We start from the raw sequence: 24,319 nt of genomic DNA on the forward strand, positions 1-24,319 counted from the left end.
CTGGATTTTGGGGTGACAGTGGCACAAAATCCACACTCTGCTCCCTTTTCCAGCAAGAGATTCCTGTCCCTGCAGCATTTGTAGGGCTGAATTCTTCTGAAATCAATAAACCTGATTTGGATCTTTCCATGTGCTGTTCTTTATTTTTTTTAAAGAAAAGCTCTGGATTTGTCCTAAATCCAGTGCTCTGCTGGGGTTGCTCCTGTGGTGTTTTTTGCCCAAAAATCCCTGTTTTGCTGATGGATTTCCGCAGAATCCCAGAATGGGTTGGGGGATGCTAAAACTCCTCCCCAGTGATGGGGAATCCTCTGGGAATTCCATCCTGGGGCCTCCCTCCCCTCACAGGGAGAAATTCCTTCCCCGAGTCCCACCCAAACCTCCGGACCCCAGTGGGAAGCCCCTCCCCACGTCCTGTCCCTCTGTCCTTTATCCCAGGTCTGTCCCGGCTCTCCTGAGAGGTCACCCTGGAGCCTTCCCTTCTCCAGGCTGGAAAATCCCATTTTTCCCAGCCCTTCCCAGGAATTTTGGGGGGAAAATGAGGGGGGAAAAAACTTGACCAGGTTCCTGTCCCCAGCTGGGACCAGTGCCCAGAATCCCAATCCCAACCTCCTTCCCCGGTGACCAATTCCCACTGAGTTTTCCCTTTTTTTTAGGAAAAGGAAGAAATCCCAAACTTTGCTTTGTCTCCATTTTCTTCCCCTCCTGGCTGGGTTTAATCCTGATTTTCTGGGGGCCTCCCCTCATTCCCTTTCCCCCTCTTTGCCCCCAGCCCCATCCCACTTTTCCAAGGATCCTGGAGGGTTTTTTGGGGGGGCAGCCCCCAGGAGGGACCCCCGAATTTTCTGCTTGGCTGCACCAGGAGGGGAAAGATTTGACCCCAAACCCTTGGTGCAGAGCCCCCATCATTAGGAGAGCGTCTCAAAGGGCACTTTTGGGTGGAAAATCCTCTTTAATCCCCCAATCCTCCTTAATGAATTTCCCCTGCCAATGTTTTGGTGCTTGGCCACAACTGGCAGCTGCTGCACTTGAAGCTGGGAGGGTTTAAAACTCAAATTCTACCCCAAAATGGCTTTTTTAAAGCTGTTTTTAAAAATCTTCTTGTTATAATTTCTCCAAGAGAAGCTTTGCCATCCACAGAGGCAAAAAGAGGAGTTTTGACCCAAAAGAATTGGGGTGAAACTCAGGAATTCCTCATCCAGGAGCTGCCTGGGGCCTCTTGCAGGAGAGATCTGAGCAGGTTTGGGCCTCTTCGGGGTCACTGGGCTGATTTTTGTCAAGATCATTAAAAAAATCCCATTTCTGAGCTTTTTGCTTGTAATGAACAGCCTGGTGAGGAGAGGCATTTCCATGTGGGATTTTTTGTGGCACAGCAAGAGTGGAGTCTCCTACTTCCAGTGCTGCAAAACAGCCCTAAAATTGAGTTTTTGCAGGTAGAAAACAGGATAAAATTTGTAGGGAGGAGGGGACAGTTGCCCCTTGCCCTGGTGACACCGAGATTGTCCCAATCCTAATTATAGGACAAGAATTCCACAATTAAATCTCCTGCTTTTCCAAAAGTTTCTACTTCAAAATTTTTCACTTTCAAATTTTTCCTTGTTTTTTTTTTTTGGCTCTTCTGGGGGATTTCGCCCCCCTCGTCCCCCTTAGCTTGAAGTATCCCAATCCAAAAAATGTGCAGTTTTAACCCAAAATGAGGACTTCAATAGGATTTTTTCCCAACCTAAAGAACTTTATGGTGGTTGAAATGGGGAGGAAATATTTAAATTACTGCAAACACACCCAAAAGAAAGAGACTCAACTCAACTTTTACTTTCGACCAAAAGTTTTTTTTTTAGATTTTTTTTTCATTTTATACCAACAGATGTTAAAAAATACAGACTTGTTTTACAAGAATAGCACCATTTTTTGATTTTTTTGTGTGTTTTTAAACTCATATTATACATGAACACTCCTGCTGAGGGGAAAGGGGAAAATTCGGGGTGAGGAGGGGATTTTTGATACCTGGATTGGTGAAATCCCATTTTTTTTTCAGGGAAAAAGGGATCACTGACATTCCCACCTCCACCTGACCTCAAAAACAGGTCTTCCAGGAAGAGAATAAATAAATATTAATGGGTTTTTCCTTTGATTCTGGTGTTGGGATGAGGTGGTTGCTCCCTGATTCGGGGTGAGCCCTTTCAGTGCAGAACTTCTCAGCTCCTTTTTGGGGTGGATCCCGTTTCTTGTGGTTTTTTTCTTTTTTAAAGGAATCGGGCCAGGCTTTTTAAAAAAACAAAAACCAAACCAAACCAAACAAACAAAAACCACGACAACCAAAAACAAACAACCACACCAAAAAAATCCTTTTTTTTTTTTACAAGAAGCAGACGGGGCCGAGGTCAACGCCAAACTCCTGCTCGGGTCCCCCAATGTCCATAGGTGCAATGTCCACGATGGGCAGGCGCGAGGTCTTCTGCGAGCGGTACTCGATGACAGTCCTGCCCCACTTCCCCGTGTGTTTCTGAGGGAAAAACAGGGAAAATTGGGGTCATTTAACCTGTTACATCCTCACCAAACCCTTCAAATCCCAGCTGGAACCCACATTTGTCATCAGGCATAGAGAGGCTCCACTTCTTGGTGTATTTATAAGGAAAAAATGGGTGAAAATGGGGTTATTTAATCCTCCAGAACTCAGTTTGAGCCCGAATTTATCATTAGCATTGGAAAAATTGAGTTATTTAATCCTCCATAATTTTCCTAATCTCAGTTTGTGCCCCAAATTTATCATTAGCATTGGAAAAATGGAGTTATTAAGCTCCTAGAACCTTCCCAATCTCAGTTTGAGCCCCATTTCATTGTTAAACCAAGAAGGGTCACGTTTCTCAGTGTATTTCTAGCGGGAAAACACTGGAAAATGGGGTTTGGAGTCCCCATCCCTGGAGCACCACAGCCAGCTGGAGGTGTTACCCAAATCCTGGCCGTGGTGACACTTGGTGACACAAGATGCTGTCCCCTCACGGGTTGGTGGCACTCGATGACAAGACGCTGTCACCTCCCAGATCACTCTCTCTGACCTCCCAGGTTCCTCCCTACGTGGTGAACCCCGCGATTTACGGATTTGCCCCGATTTGCCCCTCTCTCCCTCCCGGCACGCACCGTGCAGCCGTCCTCCAGCACGCTGTAGGTGAACCTGCTGTTGCCCTCGGCGCGGATCTCGACGTCGTTGGAGCCCTGGATGAGCAGCGCCTTCCTCAGGCTGCCCGACTCCTCGTCCAGGTAGGCCACGCTGTTGCGGCAGTGGTAGGTGACGTTCTGGGAGCCCTCGGTGGACAGCAGCCTCAGGAAGGTCATCTGGATGTTGGCCGTGTTGGGTGCCAGCTCCTCAGCGCCGTAGCTGAACTGCAGGGGGGAGGGAGGCTTTCAGATGGCTTTTTTGGGGAATTTCAGGCTTTTTTGGGGGTATTTTTGGGGAATTTCCACAGTTTGCTTTCCCAGACCTGGAAACTGTCATGGCCTGATGCCAAGATTTCCATGAAAGTCTCTAAATCAACTGGTTCTGGTACAAAACCCATCAATTTCACCTCAAGGAAGGACATCACTCCGAGTTTTCCTTAAAATCCCTAAATCCACCAATATGTGATACAAACCCTATCAATTTCACCCCAAAGAAGGACATCCCTCCAGGATTTACATAAAGTCCACTGGATCCAACAGTTCTGATCGAAACACCCCCTATTTCACCCCAAGGAGGGACATCAACTCCAAAGTTTCAGTAAAATCCCCTAAATTAACCGTTTCTGATCCAACAACCACCAGTTCCACCCACAGGACGGACATCAGCTCCAAAATTTCCATATAATCCTCAAATCACCCAATATCTGATAGAACCACCAAAAGTTCCACCCCCAAGAAGATAATCAGCTCCAACTCTTCTGTGAAACTCCAGGTACCCTGTTTCCCCCCCGTGCCCATCCCAGACACCCACGTGGAAGCCGCCGTTGATGGTCTCGCCGAACCAGACGTGCTTCTTCTCCTTGGCCTTGCTGCTCCACCAGTTCTTCCTGGGGATGCTGCCGGGGCTGGGGTACACGCACGTCTCCCCCGTGGCCATGTTGCAGAAGACCTTGATGGCGTCCAGGGTGCAGCCCTGGTTGGGGTCGATCCAGTAATCGCCTGTGGACCGAGGGCATGGGGTCAGTGAGTGACCGCCCGTGGTGGGGTCAGCGTGGGCCTTGGTGGCCGGGAGGGTGGTGGAGGAGACAAGGAGGAAGAGGGGGACACAGGGATGGAGGCAGGGATGGACACAGAGGGACGCAGGGATGGACACAGAGAGACAAAGGGATGGACACAGGGACAGACACAGATGGACAAAGGGATGGGCACAGGGATGGACACAGATGGACAGGGATGGACACAGGGCCGGGACCTCTCTCTCACCACTCTTCCAGTCGGGGTGGCAGAGTTTGATGTCTCGGCAGGTCCTGGCCGGGTTCTTGCGGGAGCCCTCGGGGCTGCGGATGCTCTCGATCTGGTTGTTGAGGGCCTTGAGGGTGGCGTCCACCTCGGCGTCGTGCGGCCGCAGCCCCGGCGCCGCCTCGTCCGCCCGCATGTAGCGCCCGGGGTCGGGGCCCTTCTCGGGCTGCCCCAGCCCCGCGAACGCCGACATGTCGATACCGGTGCCGGGGGGCCCGGGGGGGCCGGGCGGGCCGGGGTTCCCGGGAGGACCCTGGGGGAGGGAGGAGCGGTCACGGGGTGATCAGCCGGGACTTGGATCCCTCTGTTCCCCGCTGAATCCCTCTGCCCCCCACAGGATCCCTCTGTGTCAGGTCCCCTCTCTCTCACAGGATCCCTCCCCTCCTGGATCCCCTCTCTTCCTGGATCCCCTCCCCTCCTGGATCCCCTCTCTCTCGCAGGATCCCTCCCCTGCAGGATCCCCTCTCCTCCTGGATCCCTCCCCTCCCAGATCCCCTCTCTCTCACAAGGATCCCTCTCCTCCTGGATCCCCTCTCCCCTCCTGGATCCCTCCTGTTCCCCACAGGATCCCTCTCCTCCTGGACCCCTCCACTCCTGGATCCTCTCTCCTCCCGGATCCCCTCTCCCCATGAGATCCCTCTCCCCTCAGATCCCCTCCTGGATCCCCTCTCTCTCACAAGGATCCCTCTCCTCCCGGATCCCCTCTCCCCAGTGTCCCCGCTCACCGCAGGGCCGGGCTCGCCGCTCCTGCCGCGGGGTCCAGGGGGGCCGATGGGTCCGGGCATCCCATTGGAGCCGTCCTTGCCTGAGGGGCCTACTGGGCCGGGGGGACCCTGAAAAACCCCAAACAGGGCTCAGGGCACAGCAGGGATGGGGTTGCCACCTCCAGGCGTGGCACCAGTCCAAGGGCGGCTCCTTTTCCCTTTTTCCCCCAAAATTCCAGGACTTACCCTGGGCCCGGAGGGACCTGCGGGTCCGGCAGCGCCCTGGTCTCCAGAAGGACCCTGGGAAGGACAGGAGGATGGAGGATTTGGGGTCCCACGGGAGATGTCGGATTGGGGTGTGGGATGTAGGATTTGGGACCTATGGGGGGCTGTGGTCCCAAATCCCAGCACTTACGGGGGGCCCGGGCAGGCCCTGGAGCCCAGTGAAGCCCCGGTGTCCCTTCAGGCCGCGCTCTCCAGCCTCGCCCGCCTCACCTTTGTCACCGCGTGGCCCCTGGGGACCCTGCAGGGGGGACACAGCAGGTCAGGAGTGGGGGTGATCCCAAACCAGGGTGCCCAGCTGCGATCCCAAACTGGGATCCTAGGAATTCCAGGTGGGACTCACTCACCGGCATCCCCCGGGCGCCAGCGGGACCAGAGGGACCCATGGGACCCTGAGCACCCTGTGGGAGAAAGGAGGGCAGTCAAAAACAGCGGGAATGGGATTTGAGGTGTGGGAATGCGGGGTATGAGATTCAGCGTTCCCAGCTGTCCAGGGCACTGCAGGTGTTCCCAGTTTTATCTCCTGGGGTGCCCAGCTCATTCCCAGCTCCAGCCCCTGGAGCTCCCAGGCAGATCCCAAACCAGGAATCCTCAGGAAGTCGCTCGGAGCTGCTCCCAGTGCCATTCCCAGATGATCCCAAACAGCTCCATGGCGTGGATTTGGGATGATTCCCAGTAATTCCCGTCTCCCCCCATCCCGAGGTGTCCCACTCACCGTCTCTCCCCTGTCTCCCTGTTTTCCAGTGGGTCCCACGGGGCCGGGAGCTCCGGGAGCGCCGGGAGCGCCGGGAGCGCCCACGGGGCCGGTCTCACCACGATCGCCCTGGGAACAGGGAATGGGGTCAGGAATTCTGGCATAACGGGAATTCCCAGGAATTCCGGCCTTTGAGAAATCCAAGATGAGCTCACCTTCACTCCTGCCGCCCCATCCCTGCCCGGGGGTCCATCAGCGCCGGGATTTCCCTGGGAAAAGAGGAGGAATTCAGCTTTTGCCTTTGGGATGGGGGCAAAACTCCTTTATCCAGGCAAAATTCTATGGAGAAAACGTGCTGGGATTTTCTGGGATCAACCTAAAGGCTGTCTCCACCCAGGGTCAGCCAGGGATCCATCCTGGATATTCCAGACATTCCTAAATTTCTTACCTCCCTTCCAGGCTCTCCAGCTGGTCCAGTCAGCCCAGGGGGTCCCACGGGCCCAGGGGGTCCCCGGTCACCGGCAGATCCAGGTGCTCCCTGTTTTCCAGGCTCTCCCTAAAAAACCAGGAAACCCCCCCATGAGTGTGTCTGGGTGGACTGAGGGCAGAAAAGCAGCAGGGAACCAGGAGAGAGGGAGGGAATCCAAACCCTCCTCGGCCACAAACTTTCCCCAGAGCTCAGGGGGCACAAATTCCCGGTGGGAAAAAGGAATGGAAAATGCATCCTGCTGGTCTGGTGCATGACCGTGTCAGTGGGGAAAAGCCTTAGGAGATTTTGGGACATTTTTTTGGCATGGAAAGAGAATCTCAAAAGTACTGGGATGGGGATGAGCAGCTTCCACCACTCCCCACCTCCCGAAATCCTTCCACACCACGAAACTGCCTCTGATGAGCTCCCATTTCTTCCCAGATTTTGGGATTTTTTTGGTGTTTGGGGTTTTTGTGTGTGTTTTTTAGGGTTTTGCTCACCGAGGGTCCGGGCAGCCCCGGGAAGCCGCGCTCGCCGCGCTGCCCCGGCAGCCCCACGATGCCGCGCTGTCCTGCCAGCCCCTGGGGGCCGGGGGGCCCGTCCGGACCCTGCGGGGACACAAGGCGAGGGGAGGGAAGGGTCAGCGCCGCTCGGGGGCTGGCGGAGGGGCCGGGGGCGGCGTCCCCAAATCCCAAATACCGCGGGGCCGTCCTCGCCGGGCTCGCCCTTCTCGCCGGGGGGGCCGGCGGGGCCCTGCAGCCCCGGGTCCCCCGCTCGGCCCGGGGGTCCCGCGTCGCCCCGGGCGCCCTTGGGGCCGTCCTTGCCCGCGGAGCCGGGGGGTCCGGGGGGTCCGGGGTTACCCTGCAGGAGAGATCGGGGTTAGAGGGGTTTCCATATTCCTGATCCATCCCTGAGCCGTGCCTGATCCCGTTCCCGATCCATCCCTGATCCCAGCCCCGGCACTGCTCGAGGATTGGGGAGCACTGGTGATGCCTCTTGGGAAGGGCTGGGTGGTGGCACCCGGGGGTGGCTTTGGTTCGGGGACATCGTGGGGAGCTGCCCTGCCCCCGAAGCTGGGGGCAGCGATCCTGGCTGATCCCGACTGGCCTGAGTGATCCCAGAGCTTCCCGAGCGATCCCGACTGCCCCAAAATGAGCTGTTCCCACATGATCTCGGTTTTTCTCCAGGGATCCCAACTGACCTGAGCAATCCCTGATCTTCCCAAGAGATCCTGGCTGCTCCCAGTGATCCCAGTTCCCCCCCAGTGACCCCAGTTCCCCCCAGTTGCCCCCAGCTCACGTTGGGGCCGGGGGGTCCGACGCGCCCGGCGGCTCCAGGGAATCCGGTGGCTCCCTGGGGACGGAGGCAAGAGGGGGTCAGACCCGGCTCCTCCCCCGCTCCCCTCCCCCCTCTCCCCTCCCCTCCCCCCACTCACCGGGGGTCCCTGAGCGCCCCGGGCTCCTTTGGGACCGGTGACACCTGTGGGACCCTGGGAAGAGGCAGAAAACCAATCAGGACACTCAGGACCTGGAGATTCCCGGGATGAGGGACCCCCACATGGGCTCAGCCCCAATTGTGGGGGTCTCGGCTGGACCCACCTGCGGTCCAGGAGCCCCGGAAGGACCCTGAGGCCCGGGGGCTCCAGCATCACCCTTCTGGCCAGGCTCGCCTTGCTCGCCCTTGGCTCCGGGCTGGCCATCAGCACCCTGGGAAAGAGTCGTGGTCAGTGGTCAGCGGCCACTGGGGACGCTAGGATGGACTGGGGACAGAACTGGGATGGGCTGGGGACAGAACTCACTGGGGGTCCAGCGAATCCAGCAGGGCCGGGGGCTCCGGGCTCTCCGCGCTCTCCCTGTGGGGGAAACGGGGTGAAAATCAAGGGAATGGGGCCAATGTGGCACTGCCAGTACCAGGGGGGGACAGGTGGTACTTACGGGGGCACCGCGGGCTCCAGCAGCTCCGGACGGGCCGGGGGGGCCAGACTCGCCCTGGAAAGGAAGGAAAGGAAGGGGGAGTTGTGGGGGATGGATGGGGTCTGTCTGTGTGGGGCTGCCCCAGGGATCGGGTGGGATCTGCCCCAGGGATCAGGTGAGATCTGCCCCAGGATCAGGTGGGATCTGTCCCTGTGGGAGCACTGGTGGGGCCACCCCGGTCTCACCTTCTCGCCGTTGGGGCCAGCGGGGCCAGGGGGGCCGATGGGACCAGTCAGACCCTGTGGGGACAGAGGGGACAGTGAGGTCACCAAGGCCCTGGGTAGCCACCATGGACATCCCTCACCAACCACCATGAGGAGGAGGCCACCAAGAGCGTCCCTGGCTGGCCACCATGGGCACCTCTGGCTGGCCACCAAGAGTGTCCTTGCTTGGCCCCCTCCTGCCCCGTCCCACTCACGCGAGCTCCGTCCTTTCCAGGGGCTCCCTCAGGTCCTTTCTCTCCAACGTCGCCCTGTGGGGTGGCACAGGGCCAGCATGAGCCCAGCTGAGCCCTGGTGGCACTGGTGGCACCCCGTGCCCCCCATGTCACCGTCACTCACCCTGTCCCCCTTGGGACCGGCGATGCCAGCGGCTCCTCTCTCCCCGGGCATCCCCTGCAGCCCCGGGGGTCCCTGGGCGCCGTTGGGGCCGGCGGGGCCGGTGGCACCCTATAGCAGCAAAGGGACATTATTGGGGTGTCACCCCCCGCGGTGGCACCGCCATCGGCGCTGTCCCCTCCTTGTGTCACCCACCTTGGGTCCGTCGGTGCCGGGGGTGCCGGGGAGGCCGCGGGGCCCCTGCAGGCCCTGGGCACCGGGAGAGCCGCGCTCGCCGGGGAAACCGCGCTCACCCTGGGGACAGAGGGGACAGCTCAGCAGGGACACAGGGACAGGGGGACAGCTCAGTCAGGACAGTGGGGACAGCTCAACAGGGACAGGGGGACATGGACATGGGGACAGCTCAGCGGGGACATGGGGACGGGGGGACAGCTCAGCGAGGACAGTGGGGACAGTTCAGTGGGGGCACAGGGACAGGGGACAGCTCAGCAGGGACACGGGGACCAGCACGGACACGGGGACATGAACATGGGGATGGCTCGGTTGGGACAAGGGGACAGCTCAGCAGGGACATGGGGACAGCTCAGCGGGGACATGGGGACACCGTGGGGGTGGCACCAGAGGATGGGGAGGGCACTGTCCCATGCTACCCTGGAGGGACTGGGATGAGGATGGAACCAGCATGGATCTGGTGGCCCTGGGTGGGGACAACCAGGCCCTGCAAAGTCCTCGTGGGATGAACACATCCCCAAATGGGAGGACAGGTGACACTGGCCCCTAAAAGCCCCCCACAGGGAACACTCTGTGACCCACCCCCAGGTGACAGGTGACACTTACCCTGGGACCCACGAGCCCGGGGGCTCCGGCTTCTCCAGGAACACCCTGTGGGAAGGGGACAAACGGGTTTGGGGTCAGACCTGAGGGATTTGGGGGATCCTGACCCCACCTGGGGGGGACTGGGGAGTCTCACCTGGTCTCCAGGTTTGCCGCTCTCGCCGGGGGGACCTGGTGGCCCTGGCAGTCCCTGGGAGGGGACAGGAGCCATGTGAGAACAGTGACAGCAGGACCCTGGGTGTTGGGGTGGCATCACCCCAAACCCCAAACGCCAAATCCCAAACCCCAAATCCCTGAGCTCACCTGGAAGCCGGAGGGGCCGGGGGCTCCTTGCTCTCCCCTCTCCCCTGCCGGGCCCTGTGGGATGGACGCTGCTCAAGGACCCCAAAAACCTTTGGGATTTCAGACTTCCCCCACCCCAAGATTTTGGGGATCCCACAAGGCCCCAGCACCACAGGGGCTGAGGATTTGTGGGTTTTGGGATCCCCCAGCAGATCCAGAGGGGCTTTAACCCAAATCTGGTTTTTAGCCCCAGTCCTGAGCTCGCCCAGTTGCACTCACAGCAGGTCCTGGGGGTCCGGCAGCTCCGGTCTCTCCATCCTTGCCAGGAAGTCCCTGAGGAGGTGGAAAACTGAGCCCCAAATCCCATAATGCCTATTTCCCCCCTTCCCGTGCCTCAGTTTCCCCCTTTGGGGGCTTTTAGGGTGGAGTGGCACCAAAAGCTGAATTTTTGGGTTTTGTGTGACAGAAAACCTCACCCTCAGCCCCGGTGCTCCAGGAAGTCCTTTTTCACCAGCTTTTCCAGGCTCGCCCTAAACAAGGATGGAGGATTTGGGGTTCTGGCCCCAGGGAGAACTCCCGGGTATTTTTAGAGGGAAAAGGGTCCTTACTCACATTGGCACCTTTGGGACCAGGGAACCCCATAACGCCAGGTTGGCCCCGAGCCCCCTGGGGGCCGGGGGGTCCGGGACGTCCGTCCTCGCCGGGGGCACCCTGTGGGGACAGCAGGGTCAGTGGGGCCAGGAGCCCACCCCAATCCCAAACCACCCCCAAACCACCCCAAACCCCCCCAACCCCAAACTACCCCCAACCCCAAACCACCCCCAATCCCAACCACAAACGACCCCCAACCCCAAACCACCCCAACCCCAAACTCCAAACCCCCTTTGACCCCAAACCACCCCAACCCCAAACCACCCCAAACCCCAATTCCTTTATGGGGTGTCACTCACTGTGGGGCCCACTTTGCCTTGGGGCCCAGCATCCCCGGGGCGACCTGTGAGACCCTGTGGGGACAAAAAGGTTTTGTGGTGTGACCATGACCCCATAGCCGTGGGGTGACCCCCAAAGGGCACCCCAAAGAGCAAGGAACCCCAAGGAGGGGTTTTGGGAACCCCAAATGCACCTTGGGAATCTCAAAGAGCATCTGAATTAGCAGAGAGCATCTTAATTAACCACAGAGTTTCTTAATTAGCACCAAAGAGTGCCAAGAGACCAAAAAAGGTCTTAATGCCAAAGGGCATCTTGGCTAACCCCAAACGGGCCTTATTGACCCCGAAAGCTCCTTAAACAGCCCCAAAAGCACCCTGGACAACCCTAAGAGCATCTTATCAACCCCAAAGCACCTTATCAACCCCCAAAATCTCCATAAACTAATCCCAAAATCACCTCACTGACCCCAAAATCATCTTGACCACCCCCAAAACCACCCTTACCAATCCTAAAAGCACGTTAGTGACCCCAAACCCACCTTCACCACCCCAAAATCAGCTAATTGACCCTAAGAGTGCTTTAACCACCCTCAACCCCCCTGACCCAGACCCCACAGGTGCCGCCCCTGTCCCGTGTTTGGGGTCACTGCTGTCTCTCACCCTGGCTCCAGGCAGGCCGGGCTCTCCGGGGCGTCCGGGGTCACCGGTGGCTCCTTTGGGGCCGGCCAGGCCGGCGGGGCCGCGCTCGCCTGGGGCTCCCTGCGAGGCATTTGGGGTCAGTGTGGGGGATTTGGGGTCAGTGTGGGGTCACTTTGGGGTTGTCACCCCCGGGACACCCCCGGTGTCCCCAAGTCCCACCTTGGGGCCGGCCAGCCCATCCTGCCCGGGGAAGCCGCGGTTGCCAGGAGCTCCCTGTAGGGGAAGACGAGGATTTGTAGGGTCGGGGGAGGGTTTTAGGGCTGAGTGAAGGAGTTTTGGGATCGGGGTCAGTTTTTGGGATCAGGGTTATTTTTTTAGGGTCAGGGTCAGTTTTTTGGGATCGGGGTCGGTATTTGAGGCTGAGGGCACCACAGACCCTCTCTCCAGGTGGCCCCAAAGGTCCAGCAGCTCCGGGTTCTCCGCGGGCTCCTCTCTTCCCTTCCTCCCCGGCCGGTCCGGGGGCGCCCTGGGGTCCTGCAGGGCCCTGAGGGCGAGGAGGAAAAGGGGTCACAAGGAGCCTTCATCCCCTCCCTGGCCCCCCCAGGAACAAACCCCATAAACCCGAGTCCCCTCGTGCCCCCCCTGTCCCCGCTGGCGCCGGGCGCGGCGGGGCCCCATTGATGGTGGTTAATGAGGCGAGGGGGGAATGTCCCCAAGGGGGGGCGCGGCCCCACGGGGGGACACCGAACACTGCGGCCATTGTCCTTCTGTCCCCCGGCCACTGTCCCCCGCGGGGGGGCGGGGGGGACGCTGCTGCCCCAAGGGGCCTCGTTAGGGGAACGGCTCATTAGGGCCGAGAGGCACCGGAGGAGAGAGAGGGGCCGGGATGGACACTGGGGTGGACACCGGGGTGGGATGGACACTGGGATGGATACTAGGATGACCAATGAGGGACTGGGACTGGACACTCCATGGACAGTGAGGGCTGGGGTGGACCCTCGGCGGGGGGATCTGGCGTCCCCCAGCTCTACTCACCGTCTCTCCTTTGGGTCCCTGCTCGCCTTTGAATCCCGCGATGCCGGGCTCGCCCTGATGAGGGGGGACAGAGTACAGTGTCCCCACAGCTGTCCCCACCCCGTCCCTGGCCTGGGCTCCAGGTCCTTGTCCCCATCCCATCCCATCCCGTCCTGTCCCGTCCCATCCCAATTTTCACTCCTAGTGTTCCCTTAGGGGTCAGGGCCGGGTGACCCAGGAGTGACCCGGGGGTGACTCTGGGGAGGGAACACCCAAAGGGAAAAGGTGTGAAGGGGGCGTGGCCTGGGTATAAAGGGGCGTGGTCATTCGCTGGTAGATGGGCGTGGCCAAAGGGCGTGGCGTAGTCAGTGGACAGGGCGTGGTGAGGGTCCGGGCGCGGTCACCGGGCGTGGCCGTGTCCCCGGGGGGACATCGAGGGTCTCTCACCGTCTGTCCCTTGGGGCCCAGCGGGCCGGTGGCTCCCTGGGGTCCGGGTGGGCCGCGGGGGCCGGGGAATCCTGGAGCGCCGGCGATGCCTGGAGCGCCCTGCGGACACCGGGGGACATCAGGGACCCGCCACAGCCCTCGGTGTCTCCAGCGTCACCAGTGTCCCCACTGTCCCCATCTCTGCCGGCAGTTGCTGTCCCCCTGCAGCTCAAATCCCACCCTGTCCCTGCAGCTCCAGGGTCTCCAATACCCCCCCAGTGTCCCCACATATCTCTGTCCCCCAGTGTCCCCCATCCCTGAGTGCCCCACGACCCCCCAGGGGACCCAAATGTCCCAAAATGCCAGCACAGCCCTCCCTGGGCACCCGCTCCTCACCACGGCCCAGTCCCTGTCCCAACAGCCAGGGGCTCACTGGGCCATCCCTGTCCCCATCCCTGTCTCTGTCCCCACTCACCGCCGATCCCTTCGCTCCGGGGATGCCATCGGTCCCTGGGTTCCCCTACAAGAAAACCTCGCTGAGCTCCGTGCCTCAGTTTCCCCGGATCCGGCCCCGTCCCCGCCGCTCCCAGCTCATGGGACAACGCCGGGGGACAAAGCCACCGGGGCGAGGGAACAAAGCCATTAGGGCGAGGGGACACAGGCACTTACAGGGGCGCCGGCGGGGCCGGGCGAGCCGGGGGTCCCGGATTCCCCGCGGGGGCCCTGGGCACCCTCGGGTCCTCGCGCTCCGGTGGGACCCGCTTCACCCTGAGGGGGAGGTGACCGAGAGGCTCAGGGGTCACATCGGGACCCTGCTGTCCCCACCGGGACCATCCCTGTCCCCTCACCTTGGAGCCGGGGGCGCCGGGGAAGCCGGGGGCTCCTGCGGGGCCGACGGGACCCTGGGGGCGAGAGGAGCGTGAGGGTCCCCCCGGGCTCCGGGGAGCCTTGAGGCACCCCGCTGTCCCCTCGTGGGGGCGACACAAGGGCGGGGGTCGCGCCAACCCCCCCCCCCGCACTTACCGGGGGTCCGGCCGGGCCCGGGAGGCCGTCGTTGCCACGAGCGCCCTGTGGGGAGACGGTGCCGGGGGTGAGGGGGGGGTCCCCAGGGCGGGGGTCGGGTCCCCCCCGCCGCCCCCAGATGCCACCGGTGCCACCGCACTCACCGCAGCGCCCGAGGGGCCCGGGCGTCCTCGCTCTCCGGGCAGCCCGCGGGGACCCTGTGGGGACAGAGAGCGACACGTGAGGGTGACAGAGGTGAGGGTGACAGAGGTGAGGCCGGGGTTGCTGGCCCTGGCCCAGCCCACCCGGCCGTGCCTCAGTTTCCCTCTCGCAGCGCGCACTCACCATGGGGCCGGGGGAGCCGTTCTCGCCGGGGGAGCCGGACTCGCCCTGCGGGGAGGGACACAGGTGACACAGGGCGAGGACGGTCTCCTGGTGCTACGGGGACGGCCACCAGAGCCAGGGGACTGCCACCCCAGCAGGGGACAGCCACTGCACCCCAGAACTGTCCCCAGCCCCAGGCACCGCCACCCCCTCTCACCTTGGCTCCAGGTGCTCCCGCCTCTCCCTTGGCGCCGTCCAGGCCGGGGTAGCCCTGGGGACAGCGACACGGCGGGGATGTGACAATGACAGAGCCGCTCCGGGGGGACGTGGGGACAAGGAAGGGACACGCGGGGGACACGCACTCACCCGGTGGCCTTTGACTCCAGGCAGGCCGGGGGTCCCGGGGAAGCCACGAGCGCCCTGCGGGCAGCGGAGAAGGGACAGTTGGAGACAGGGAGGGGACAGAGAGGGGACAGCGGTGGCTTTGTGGCGGGGCCACCGGTGCCACGCTCACCTGGGGGCCGGGGGGGCCGCGGTCACCGGATTTCCCGGGTTTACCAGTCTCGCCCTGCGGGGAAAACGGGATTTTTCAGGGGTTGGGGACACAAAAATGTCACTTTTTGTCCCTTCTCAGCCCGGCTGCCACCGCGGCTGAATGTCACCAGTGTCACTCACGTCGTCACCGGGTTTGCCAGGAGGTCCCGGAGGTCCCCGGGGACCCATCGGACCCTGCAGAGGACAAAGAGGCGGCGATGAGCGGCACTGGGGGCTGGCAGTGCCCGGGTTTGGGGACGTTTGGGGACGTTTGGGGACACTCACAGCAGCGCCGGGCTCGCCGGGCTCACCGGGGTTGCCTTGGAATCCTTGGGGACCCTGCGGGGACAAGGGGACATGAGCGGGGGTGGCCACAGCCGGCCCGGCCAGCCCGAAATGTGAGGAGGGGGGCTATACTTACGGGGGAGCCGGAGGGGCCGGGGGGGCCGCGGGGTCCCATGGGGCCCTGGGGGACACAGAGATGTCACACGGTGGGGGCGACACCGGCTGAGGACACCCCCGGAGTCACCAAAGACCCCCCAAAACTGGGGGTCCTGGAGGGGGGTCCCAAATGGGATCGGTTTGCACAGGGGTGGGGAGGGGTTTGGGGGGAATTGAGGGGAACTGGGGGAGTTTCATGGAAATTTGGGGGGATTTTGGGGTGCCATTACCATGGGTCCCTGCATGACGCCCATCTGAGCCCCTCCAGCCTTCTCATCAAAGCCCCCAGCCATCTGAGCCGCGAAGTTCTGCCAGGGAAAGGGGACTCAGCACCCCGGAGACCCCCCAAAAAAGCCCAAATTCCCCTCAGAAAAACCCAATTCTCATAAAAATCCCCCCAATTCCTATCGAAATCACTGCTACTGCACTCAAAACCCATCCAAATTCCCTCAAAACCTCCCCGAAGCTCCTCAACCACCTCAACCTCCTCCCAAAATCCCCTCCCAACCCTCTTCAATTCCCACCAGACTCTCATGAAACCCCCCCAAATTCCCCTCCACGCCCCCAAATCTCCTCAATTTCCCCCCAAACCCCCCAAATCCCATCTTCCCCCCCTCCCCCCCAATACTCACCCCTCCCCCGAGGCCGGGGGGTCCCGGGGGTCCGGGGGGCCCGGGGGGGCCGGGGTTTCCTGGGGTTCCGGGCTCCCCATCCCTGCCCCGGGGGCCGGGGGCGCCCTAGGATGGAGAGGGGGGACAAAGAAAGCGATTTTGGGTGAGTTCTCAGTTGATTTTGGGGTTTTTTGGGGGAGGTCAAAGAGGATTTTAGGTTTTCACAGAGGATTTTGGGAGGGTCACAGCAGATTTTGGGTATTTGAGGGGACTTTTAGGGGTTTTGGGGGTCTCACCTTCTCGCCCTTCTCGCCGCGGTCCCCTCGCTGTCCCTGCTCACCTGCGGGGCCCTGGGGGGGAGGAACAGGTTGGGGGAGGGGGGGTCAGGAGTCCCCTCCCGCCCCTCCCCCGCTCTCCCAAACCCCCTCCCCCAAAAATTCCAGAGATTTCCCAGCCCGGAGCTGCTCCCACCTGCGGGCCCGGGGGTCCTCGGGGTCCTACGACCTGTGGGGACACAAAAGGGGGGGGGGGGGGGCATCAGGACTGGAGGGGTCCCAACCCCTTTGTGGGGTCTCCCAGCCCCGCCCCTCCCACCTCAGCCCTTTTTGGGGTCTCCCCCCCACTCACATCTTTGATGTCACCGGGTTCACCTTTCTGTCCCTGCAAAGAGAAGCCAAGGGTGAGACCCCAGAACTGCCCCAAAATTCCTCTCTCTGACCCCCCAAGGGCCCAAAACTACCCCAAGATTGCTCTGTCTGACCCCCCGTGATGAGCAGAAAACTGACCCAAAAGCCCCCAACAAATTCCCAATTTTGGCCCACCAAAACCACCCCAAAATTCGGGACAATTGCCCCCATATTCACGCACCTTGGGGCCAGGCTTCCCTGTAGGAAATAAATAAAAAAAAAAAGTAAAGAGAAATTAATGGGGAGGGGACACAAGAATTTGGGGTGGGGGCAACACGAAGTGGCTCCGTCCCGGTCGGGCTGTTGGGCCAGACTGGGGGGCACTGGGGGCTCCCCCAAAGCAGGGCCAGCAGCGAGGGGCTCAAGGGGGCTTCTCGTAGGCGTTTGGAGGCTTTTTGGGGGTGCTCAACCCTTTAATCCCCCCCAGCTGGGGCAGGGAAGGGTTAAAAAAAGGCAACTTTGGGGGTTTTGGAGGTTTGGGGGAAGTGGGTTTAGGGTTTTCACTTTGGGGTGAAATTCCACAATTGGGAACCCTGCTTGGGGCTTTCTTGGGGTTTCCATTCATTTTGGGGTGCATTCCCACAATTTCGGGGGATTTCCACCAAAGCCCTTTTGCTAGGGGTGCAAAATCCCCTCCTACCACCCTTTCCCCCATTTTTTTTCTGTCTAACCCCCCCCCCCCCCCCAAAACCTCCAAATTTTCAACCAGGGCTAAAAACCTCGATGATTTTTCCCCTGGGGCCGATTTTTCCCCGTTGTTTTGGGGTGAAGTTGCCTTTTCCCTGCGCTGCCGCATGGATGGCGCCATCCATGGCCGGGTAATTTATTTATTAATTCTCTAATGAAGGGAAATAAATAAATTACAACCGCTGGGCTGCTCGGTGGGGCAAATGGGGCAGCACTCTCCGAAGGGGATCTCGGGGCTGGGGCAGTCCCGCAGCTCCTCGCACATGATCTCGTCGCACAGCACCGTCCCCGTGTCGCACACGCAGATCCGGCACGGCTCCGGCTTCCACACGTCCTTGTCGCTGTAGCGGTGCCCGTCCTGCAGGCAGCTGCCAGCCTCGGCTGCGGGGACAGCGCGGGGACAGCGTGGGGACAGCGCGGGGACAGCGCGGGGGAGGCGGTGGCGATGCCAGGCTCGCTGTGAGCGCGGCGGGGAGGAGGAGGAGGAGGGAGGGGGACGCCAGAGGGGCCCCGCAGCCCCCAGTGAGGGGGGACAGCTCGGGCACAGCTCGGGGACAGCCAGGAGGGGGTGGTGGCACTGCCAGCCCCGTCCTGCAGGCAGCTGCCAGCCTCGGCTGCGGGGACAGCGCGGGGACAGCGAGGGGACACGCGGATCGGGGGCAAGGCACTGAGCACCAGGAGGAGGAGGAGGAGGAAGGGGAGGCCAAAGCAGCCCGGCATACCCCCAGTGAGGGGACAGCGCGGGGACAGCCAGCAGGGGGATGGTGGCACTACCAGCCTCCCTCTGAGCCCCCTCTGCGACACAGCCCCGAGCAGCGACACCCCCCGAGTGTCCCCGCAGCTCTGGTGGCACCAGTGTCCCCACGGGCTGGGGGACAAGGGGCGCTGGTGTCCCCAGGCTGAACTCACAGGTGACCCGGAGGTGCCCCGGTGCTCCTGGAGGGTCCCGGGGGTCCCCCAGGGTCCCCAGGAGGTGCCTCGGGGTCCCCGGGCTGCACACGGGAGCTCCCAGGTGTCCCCAGGGTCCCTGGAATGTCCCCAGTGTCCCCAGGGATGTCCCCAGGGCTGGCCCTCAATGCACCCCCTGTCCCCAGCCTGTCCCTGCTCCAGGTCACCGCCTGCACCCCCGGCTCTCCCTCTGCCCCCTCACCGTCACCTGCTGCCCCCATGTCCCACCTGTGCCTCTCCAGCCATCTCAGACTGTCTCCTTCCTGTCCCTGTCCGTCCCTAAACTCCGTCCACGCCACACACCTGGACCCCAAACTGTCCCCCAGTGTCCCCACCATGTTCCCCCTGCCCCGCCTCGTGCCATCCTCCAGTGTCCCACGCTCCCTGCCCCATCTTGTCCCCCCACTGTCCCCCAGGCTGCCCCGGGTGTCCTCCACGCTGTCCCACTCTGTTCCACTTAATTTCCCACTGTCCCCCGACGTCCCCAGCTCCCCTCGTGCTCTCCCTCCCTGTCCCCCAGTGCCCCTCCGTGCCACCAAGCTTGTCCCACATTTCCCTGACACTTTCCCCGCTGTCCCCCCCCTCTCACCCGCGCTGCTGTCCCGGGACTGCCTCGAAACTTTCCCCTTTGTTCCGTGCCTGTGTCCCCGGGAAGCCCCCGATGTCCCCACGCAGCCCCGCGGTGTCCTCAAACTCCACTCTGCCCCCTCCCCGCCCCACTGAAACTTTCCCCGTGCGTCTCACGCTGTCCCCCGATGTCCCCAAACTATCCCCCGATGTCCCCTCGGTGTCCTCAGGCTCCGAGCCGTCCGCCCCGCCACTCTGATACTTTCTCTGTCCATCCCAAAACGTCCCCTAGAGTCCCCCGAAGTCCTTTGCTGTCCCCCATCCTCTTTCTGCTCCATCTCCCCTCTGTCCCCATTGTTCCCCGCTGTCCCCTCGCTGTCCCCTCGCTGTCCTCCCCTCCCCTTCTCCAACTTTCCCTCAACGTGTCCCCCTCGCCCCCCCCGGCGATGCCCCAAAAGTTTCCCATCCCTCACCGCTGTATGTTCCCTCTATGTCCCTGCTCTGTCCCCTCTGTGTCCCCATCCCCGCCACTCACGGAGGTCTCGGTCCTGCGCGGCGGCGGCGGCGGCGAGGCAGAGCAGGAGGAGGAGCAGGAGCCCGGGCCGGGGGGCGGCTCCGAGCGCCGCGCCGGTGGCTGCGGGCTCGGGGCGGTGGCAGCGGCGCCCGCCGGGGGCCGGGCGGTGTCCGGGCATGGCGAGGCGGCTGCGCCCGATCCGCGCCCGGGGCCGGCAGTGCCCGCTCGGCCCCGCGGCCCCGTTTAAGTCCCGGCCCCACCGCCCCCCGGAGCTGTAACCCGAGCCGGGCCGGCCCCGCCGGGCCCCCCGGACCTTCCCCCGGTGGCTCCGGACCCTCCCACGGCCCCCGAGCGGGGCCGGCCCTCCCGAGCCCTCCTCGGGCCCCCCGGGCCCTCCCCCGGCCACCACCGGGGCCAGAGCGGGCGGAGGGACCCGGGCTCAGGGGGGCTGTGGGGTCTGGGGGATGTGGGGTTTGGGGGGATGCGGGGGGTGAGGCGGCACAGCCCATCCCATCCCATCCCATCCCATCCCATCCCATCCCATCCCATTTTCCCATTTTCCCATTTTCCCATTTTCCCATCCCATTTTTACTCCATCCCATCCCACTTTCCCATCCCACTTTCCCATCCCATCCCCATCCCATTCCCGGTCCTGGGAAAACCGGGATACCCCCGACCCCGCCCTGGGATGGGACCCCCCCCCCCCGCTCCGTCTTCCCCCGCCTCCCTCGCGGTGTCCCCGAATCCCCGCCCCCCTCCGGGGCCCCCTCGGGCCCAGCGCGACCCCTCCCCCTTTCGCTGTCCCCATTCCCGGCGGAATTCCCGGCGCCAATTGTGGGATCAATAGGGGGACACGGGGAACCCCCCCCGACCCCAAACCCAGCGCAGACCCCCCTCCAAATTGCCCAGCCTGGATAGGGACCATCCCCTTCCCCAAATCCCCCCAAATTCCCCCAAATGCCCCAGAAAACTCTCCCAAGTTTTTAGGAGTTAGGGCGGGATTTGGGGGGAATTTAAGGGGGCGTTAAGGGAGTTTTGGGGGAGATTCTGGGCGAGGTTGGGGGGATTTTTTGGGGCGGGATTTTGAGGGGTTTGGGAGGAATTTTGGAGGTGATTGGGGGGATTTGGGTGTTCCCAGCCCCAGCAGGTGGAAGAGCGCTCGGCGTGGCCGGATCTGGCCGGGACCGGGGCCAGGCCTTGGCTGCGGCCGCCGCTTTCCGATGGAACAGAAAATTTGGGAATGAATCAAAGCGCCAGGGAGGGGCTGCCCGACCCCTCCTCAAATTCAGGGGCGGCTCCGCTGCCGTCCCCATGGTGGCAGAGCCGGGACGGGGCCGGGGACGAGCCCAAATCCCCGTGAACCCTCCCCACATTCCCCCAAAAACTCCCCCAAAAGCGGGGTGGGGACAGCGGGGTGGGGACATCGCCTCCCGCCCTCCTCGGAGCGCGGACACACCGGTGCCGCTGGTGCCACTGGTGACAGCTGACAGTGGCACTGGTTGAAGTGGCAGGGACACAGGTAAGGCCGGGCGCCCCCAGTTTTACCCCCGGCCCCTGATGGCCTCTCCAGAGCAGGGGACAGGAGGGGACACCGGGATGGGGCGGGGGGCAGAGCGGGGGCGTGGTTTGGGACCGAACCGGCGCAGGGGTGGCACCGCCCCAATGTCCCCACGGGATCCTGGCTGTCCCCATCCCGGTGCCACCACCTGCGAGCGTCACCGGCCCCGTCCCGATGGATTTGGGACTCAATTTTCTCACCCCAAATTCCCCAAATCCCCCAATTTAGGCTCAAAATTACTCTGAGAGAGGAAGGAGAATTCAGTTTTTACCATTTTTCCCCATTCCCGCCCCCATTTTTATCCTATTTCCCCCCATTTTTACCCCTAATTTTCCCCATTTTTTACTCCACTTCTGACCTATTTTTGTCTCATTTGGCTCTTAGCTCCCTCCATTTCTGCCCCATTTTACTCTGTTTTGGTCCCATCTTAACCCAAATTTTTCCCCAATTTCACCTGATATAAACCTCATTTCTGCCCCATTTTTACCCCATTTTGCCCTATTTTAATTCCCATTTCCCCCCATTTCTCCTAATTTCTGCTCCTTTTCCACCCCATTTTTACCCAAATTTCCCCCCAATTTCCCCCCCATTTCCCCTCCGATTTTTCCCACTTTCCCAAACCACCCAATACCATGAAAATCCCAAACCCAGAGAGTGAACTCCTTCACTGGGGGATGAGCCAGGAATTTATTTTTCCCTTCTAAAAGGGCTTTTTTCAACACAAAAACTCCCCAATTTTCATTTTTTTCCCTCTGGCACCTTGCAATAACCTCAGATCTGGCCCCAAGTATTCCCTAGGATCCTTTTGGAATTGAGGAGCAGAAAAACGATCTTTGTCCCCACCTAAAACTCCCAGTTTTTACTTTTTCCGCCTAATTTCACAGCTATTTCACTCCATATTTTCAATTATCCCATGACATTTCCTATTAAAAATTAAAATTTAATAATATTAAAAAAAATCATTTTTTGAGCCTCTAATTGATTTTTTTAGGGGATGAAAAAGCCCCCAAATCCCCAATTTTGCAGTGGATTCATGTGAAAAAAGCAATTTTGAAGACCCCAAGCTTTACAGAAAACCTGATTTTGGGGTGAATTTACCCCCTAAAAATGAATTGTAGGGACACAAAATTTGCTTTTAAACCCTAAAAAACCCCAAAATCCCAAATTCCTTTTTTCCATTTAGGGTTTTCCCTTCCCCTCCTTTTCCCGGTGGGAAAATCCCCAAGATTTCCTTTTTCATCCCATTTTTGGGGTTTTGTCACACAGAGCCTCTTTGTCCCTTTTCCCCCTGGAAAGGTGGGAAGGGGCCCGAAATGGGGGAAAAATCCGGGAATTTTTGTGGGATGAGGTCAAAGCCTTCCCCCCTCACACGGCCTCTTCCTCCTCCTCCTCCTCCTTTCCCTCCTCCCCCTTTTTTGGGATGAAAAGGCGATTTTTTGGGAAAGGTACAAAGGGATCCTTTCAGGGAGCGAGGGGGAGGGCGTTCAGGGCCTCACCGGGGATTTTTTGGGGGCTATTTTGATTTATTTTGGTTTATTTAATTTTTTAGTTTTTAATGGTTTTATTAGGGTGGGGTTTTTTTTTGCAGTTTTTGGTATTTTTTTAGATATTTTTTGTTATTTTCTGTACATTTTTAAGGATATTTTTGTGTATTATTTTTATTTTTTCTGGAGGCTTTTTTATTTATTGAATATTTTTTATATTATTTGTGTATTTTTCAAATATTGCTTGGAATTTTCAAAAGATTTTTGTGTGCATTTGTATGTTTTGAGGGTATTTTTTAAAAAATTGGGTGCATTTTAAAATATTCTTGTGTATTTAAAAATATTTTTAAAATATTTTGGGGGTATTTTTTCTGTGGTTTTTATTTCTGGGGTATTTGGGGTGAAACATTAGGAATTGGATGAATTGGTTTGAGGGATACCTTGGGATTATTTGGTGTCCCTTAAGGGATTTTTCCCATTCCCAAAGCTGATTTTTCCCCTGGAATTCCCAATTTTTTCCCTCGGGGTCACTCTATGTTACAGGGGGCTCACTTCACCCTTTGATTTTTTAGGATGCCCCCAAAACTTGGGAGTTTTTTGCCCCCTAAATGCCTGAAATTCAGGATTTTCATCCAATTCCAAACCCTAAAAATTTCCTTTTTTGTCTCCTGTCTGAAGCGAGGAAGAGGTGAAAAAAACTCCGGGATTTTGGATCCTTTGATGGCGAATTCTCCCATCCCCCCATCCCAAAAAATCCCTATTTGGGGTGGCACCGAGCCAGGGCCCCAAAAGCCACGGGGACAAAGCCGCCCCTGTGTCCCAGAACCGGAAAAATCCCAAAAAAATAAATAAATCCAGGGGGAAAAAAAATTTTAAAAACCACCAAAAACACCCAAAATCCCAAAAAACCCCCAACCTTAAAAGAGATTTTTGATGGGGGCTGGGCCGAGGGTCCCAGGGTTTGAAGGGAGATCAGGTTCGGGGATTTTTTTGGGCACTGTTTTGGGGTGGTTTCTTTTTTTTTTTGCTTTTGGGCAAAACCAGAAAAAAAAGCCCAGCAGGGCTGTGGGTTAATTAATTAATTAATGAAGGCTCAAGCCTCTGGGGGATTAATGGGGTCGGGGTCGTTAGGAGGAATTAGGATCAGGAGGCTCCTGGAGTGTGAGGACCCTGCCCCAGCTTAGGGTTAAAAATGGCCCCACATTACCCCAAGTCACCCCAAAACGGGTTTGGGGGGAGCTGCCCTGACCTGGAAGGTTTGGGGTGAAAAATAACCCCAAATTGCCCCAAAATTACCTTTAAAGTTACTCCAAAATGACCCCAAAATTGGGGTTTGGAGGGTTAAAGTGCCCTGCTTGGGGTTTGGGATTAAAAATGCCCCAAAATGACCCAAAAATGACCCCAAAATAAACAAATAGGGGTTTGAGGGGTGGTGTTGGGGGTGTAGCTCAGACCTGGCTGGATTTGGGGCAAAAAATGACCTAAAATGACCCAAAATTGAGAGCTTTGAGGGGCAGCTCTGAACTCTGGGGTCTCCCAGCTCAGAATTTGGAGTCCCAGCCCTGAATTATGGAGAATCTTTCTCAGATTTTGGGGCATTTTTCCTGCAGTTGGTGCATTTGTGTCTGATTTATTTTGGGGGCATCTTTTTGTGGTTGGGGCATTTTCCCTGGATTTTGGGTCATTTTCCCGGTTTTCAGGGTGCCTT

The 24,319-nt window shown here is 59.6% G+C and overlaps 1 protein-coding gene across 1 annotated transcript; it reads right to left on the bottom strand.

Annotated features, from left to right (window-relative positions):
* Window positions 1–2,305: 2,305 nt before the first annotated feature.
* On the bottom strand, window positions 2,306–19,766 carry COL2A1 (collagen type II alpha 1 chain). The gene is made up of 54 exons (XM_058822228.1): window positions 19,591–19,766; window positions 17,721–17,921; window positions 17,035–17,051; window positions 16,795–16,827; window positions 16,639–16,671; window positions 16,464–16,517; window positions 16,189–16,293; window positions 15,787–15,864; window positions 15,537–15,581; window positions 15,401–15,454; window positions 15,257–15,310; window positions 15,096–15,149; window positions 14,948–15,001; window positions 14,799–14,852; window positions 14,603–14,647; window positions 14,422–14,475; window positions 14,279–14,323; window positions 14,104–14,157; window positions 13,925–14,023; window positions 13,731–13,775; window positions 13,277–13,375; window positions 12,851–12,904; window positions 12,252–12,359; window positions 12,035–12,088; window positions 11,837–11,935; window positions 11,198–11,251; window positions 10,860–10,958; window positions 10,724–10,777; window positions 10,527–10,580; window positions 10,269–10,322; window positions 10,102–10,155; window positions 9,969–10,013; window positions 9,327–9,425; window positions 9,135–9,242; window positions 8,993–9,046; window positions 8,760–8,813; window positions 8,536–8,589; window positions 8,400–8,453; window positions 8,200–8,307; window positions 8,037–8,090; window positions 7,901–7,954; window positions 7,301–7,462; window positions 7,102–7,209; window positions 6,581–6,688; window positions 6,348–6,401; window positions 6,154–6,261; window positions 5,786–5,839; window positions 5,572–5,679; window positions 5,403–5,456; window positions 5,178–5,285; window positions 4,417–4,705; window positions 3,965–4,152; window positions 3,136–3,378; window positions 2,306–2,500 (listed from the first exon to the last, which is right to left on the bottom strand). The coding sequence occupies exons 1-54, from the start codon at window positions 19,745–19,747 to the stop codon at window positions 2,354–2,356; spliced, it is 4,533 nt and encodes a 1,510-aa protein (XP_058678211.1). The 5' UTR covers window positions 19,748–19,766; the 3' UTR covers window positions 2,306–2,353.
* Window positions 19,767–24,319: the final 4,553 nt, after the last annotated feature.

The sequence above is a fragment of the Ammospiza caudacuta genome, chromosome 31, assembly GCF_027887145.1.
Source record: "Ammospiza caudacuta isolate bAmmCau1 chromosome 31, bAmmCau1.pri, whole genome shotgun sequence".
Taxonomy (NCBI): Eukaryota; Metazoa; Chordata; class Aves; order Passeriformes; family Passerellidae; genus Ammospiza; species Ammospiza caudacuta.

What these genes read in the sequence shown, in the direction of transcription:
- COL2A1 (XM_058822228.1), bottom strand. Translation starts at nt 19,747, where the DNA reads ATGCCCGGACACCGCCCGGCCCCCGGCGGGCGCCGCTGCCACCGCCCC. An exon ending in CTGGCCCCAACGGCGAGAAG is followed by an intron (nt 8,590 to 8,759) that starts GTGAGACCGGGG and finishes CTTCCTTTCCAG; the next exon opens with GGCGAGTCTGGCCCCCCCGG. An exon ending in TCGGACCCCCCGGCCCCAAC is followed by an intron (nt 7,463 to 7,900) that starts GTGAGCTGGGGG and finishes TCTCTCCTGCAG; the next exon opens with GGTAACCCCGGACCCCCCGG.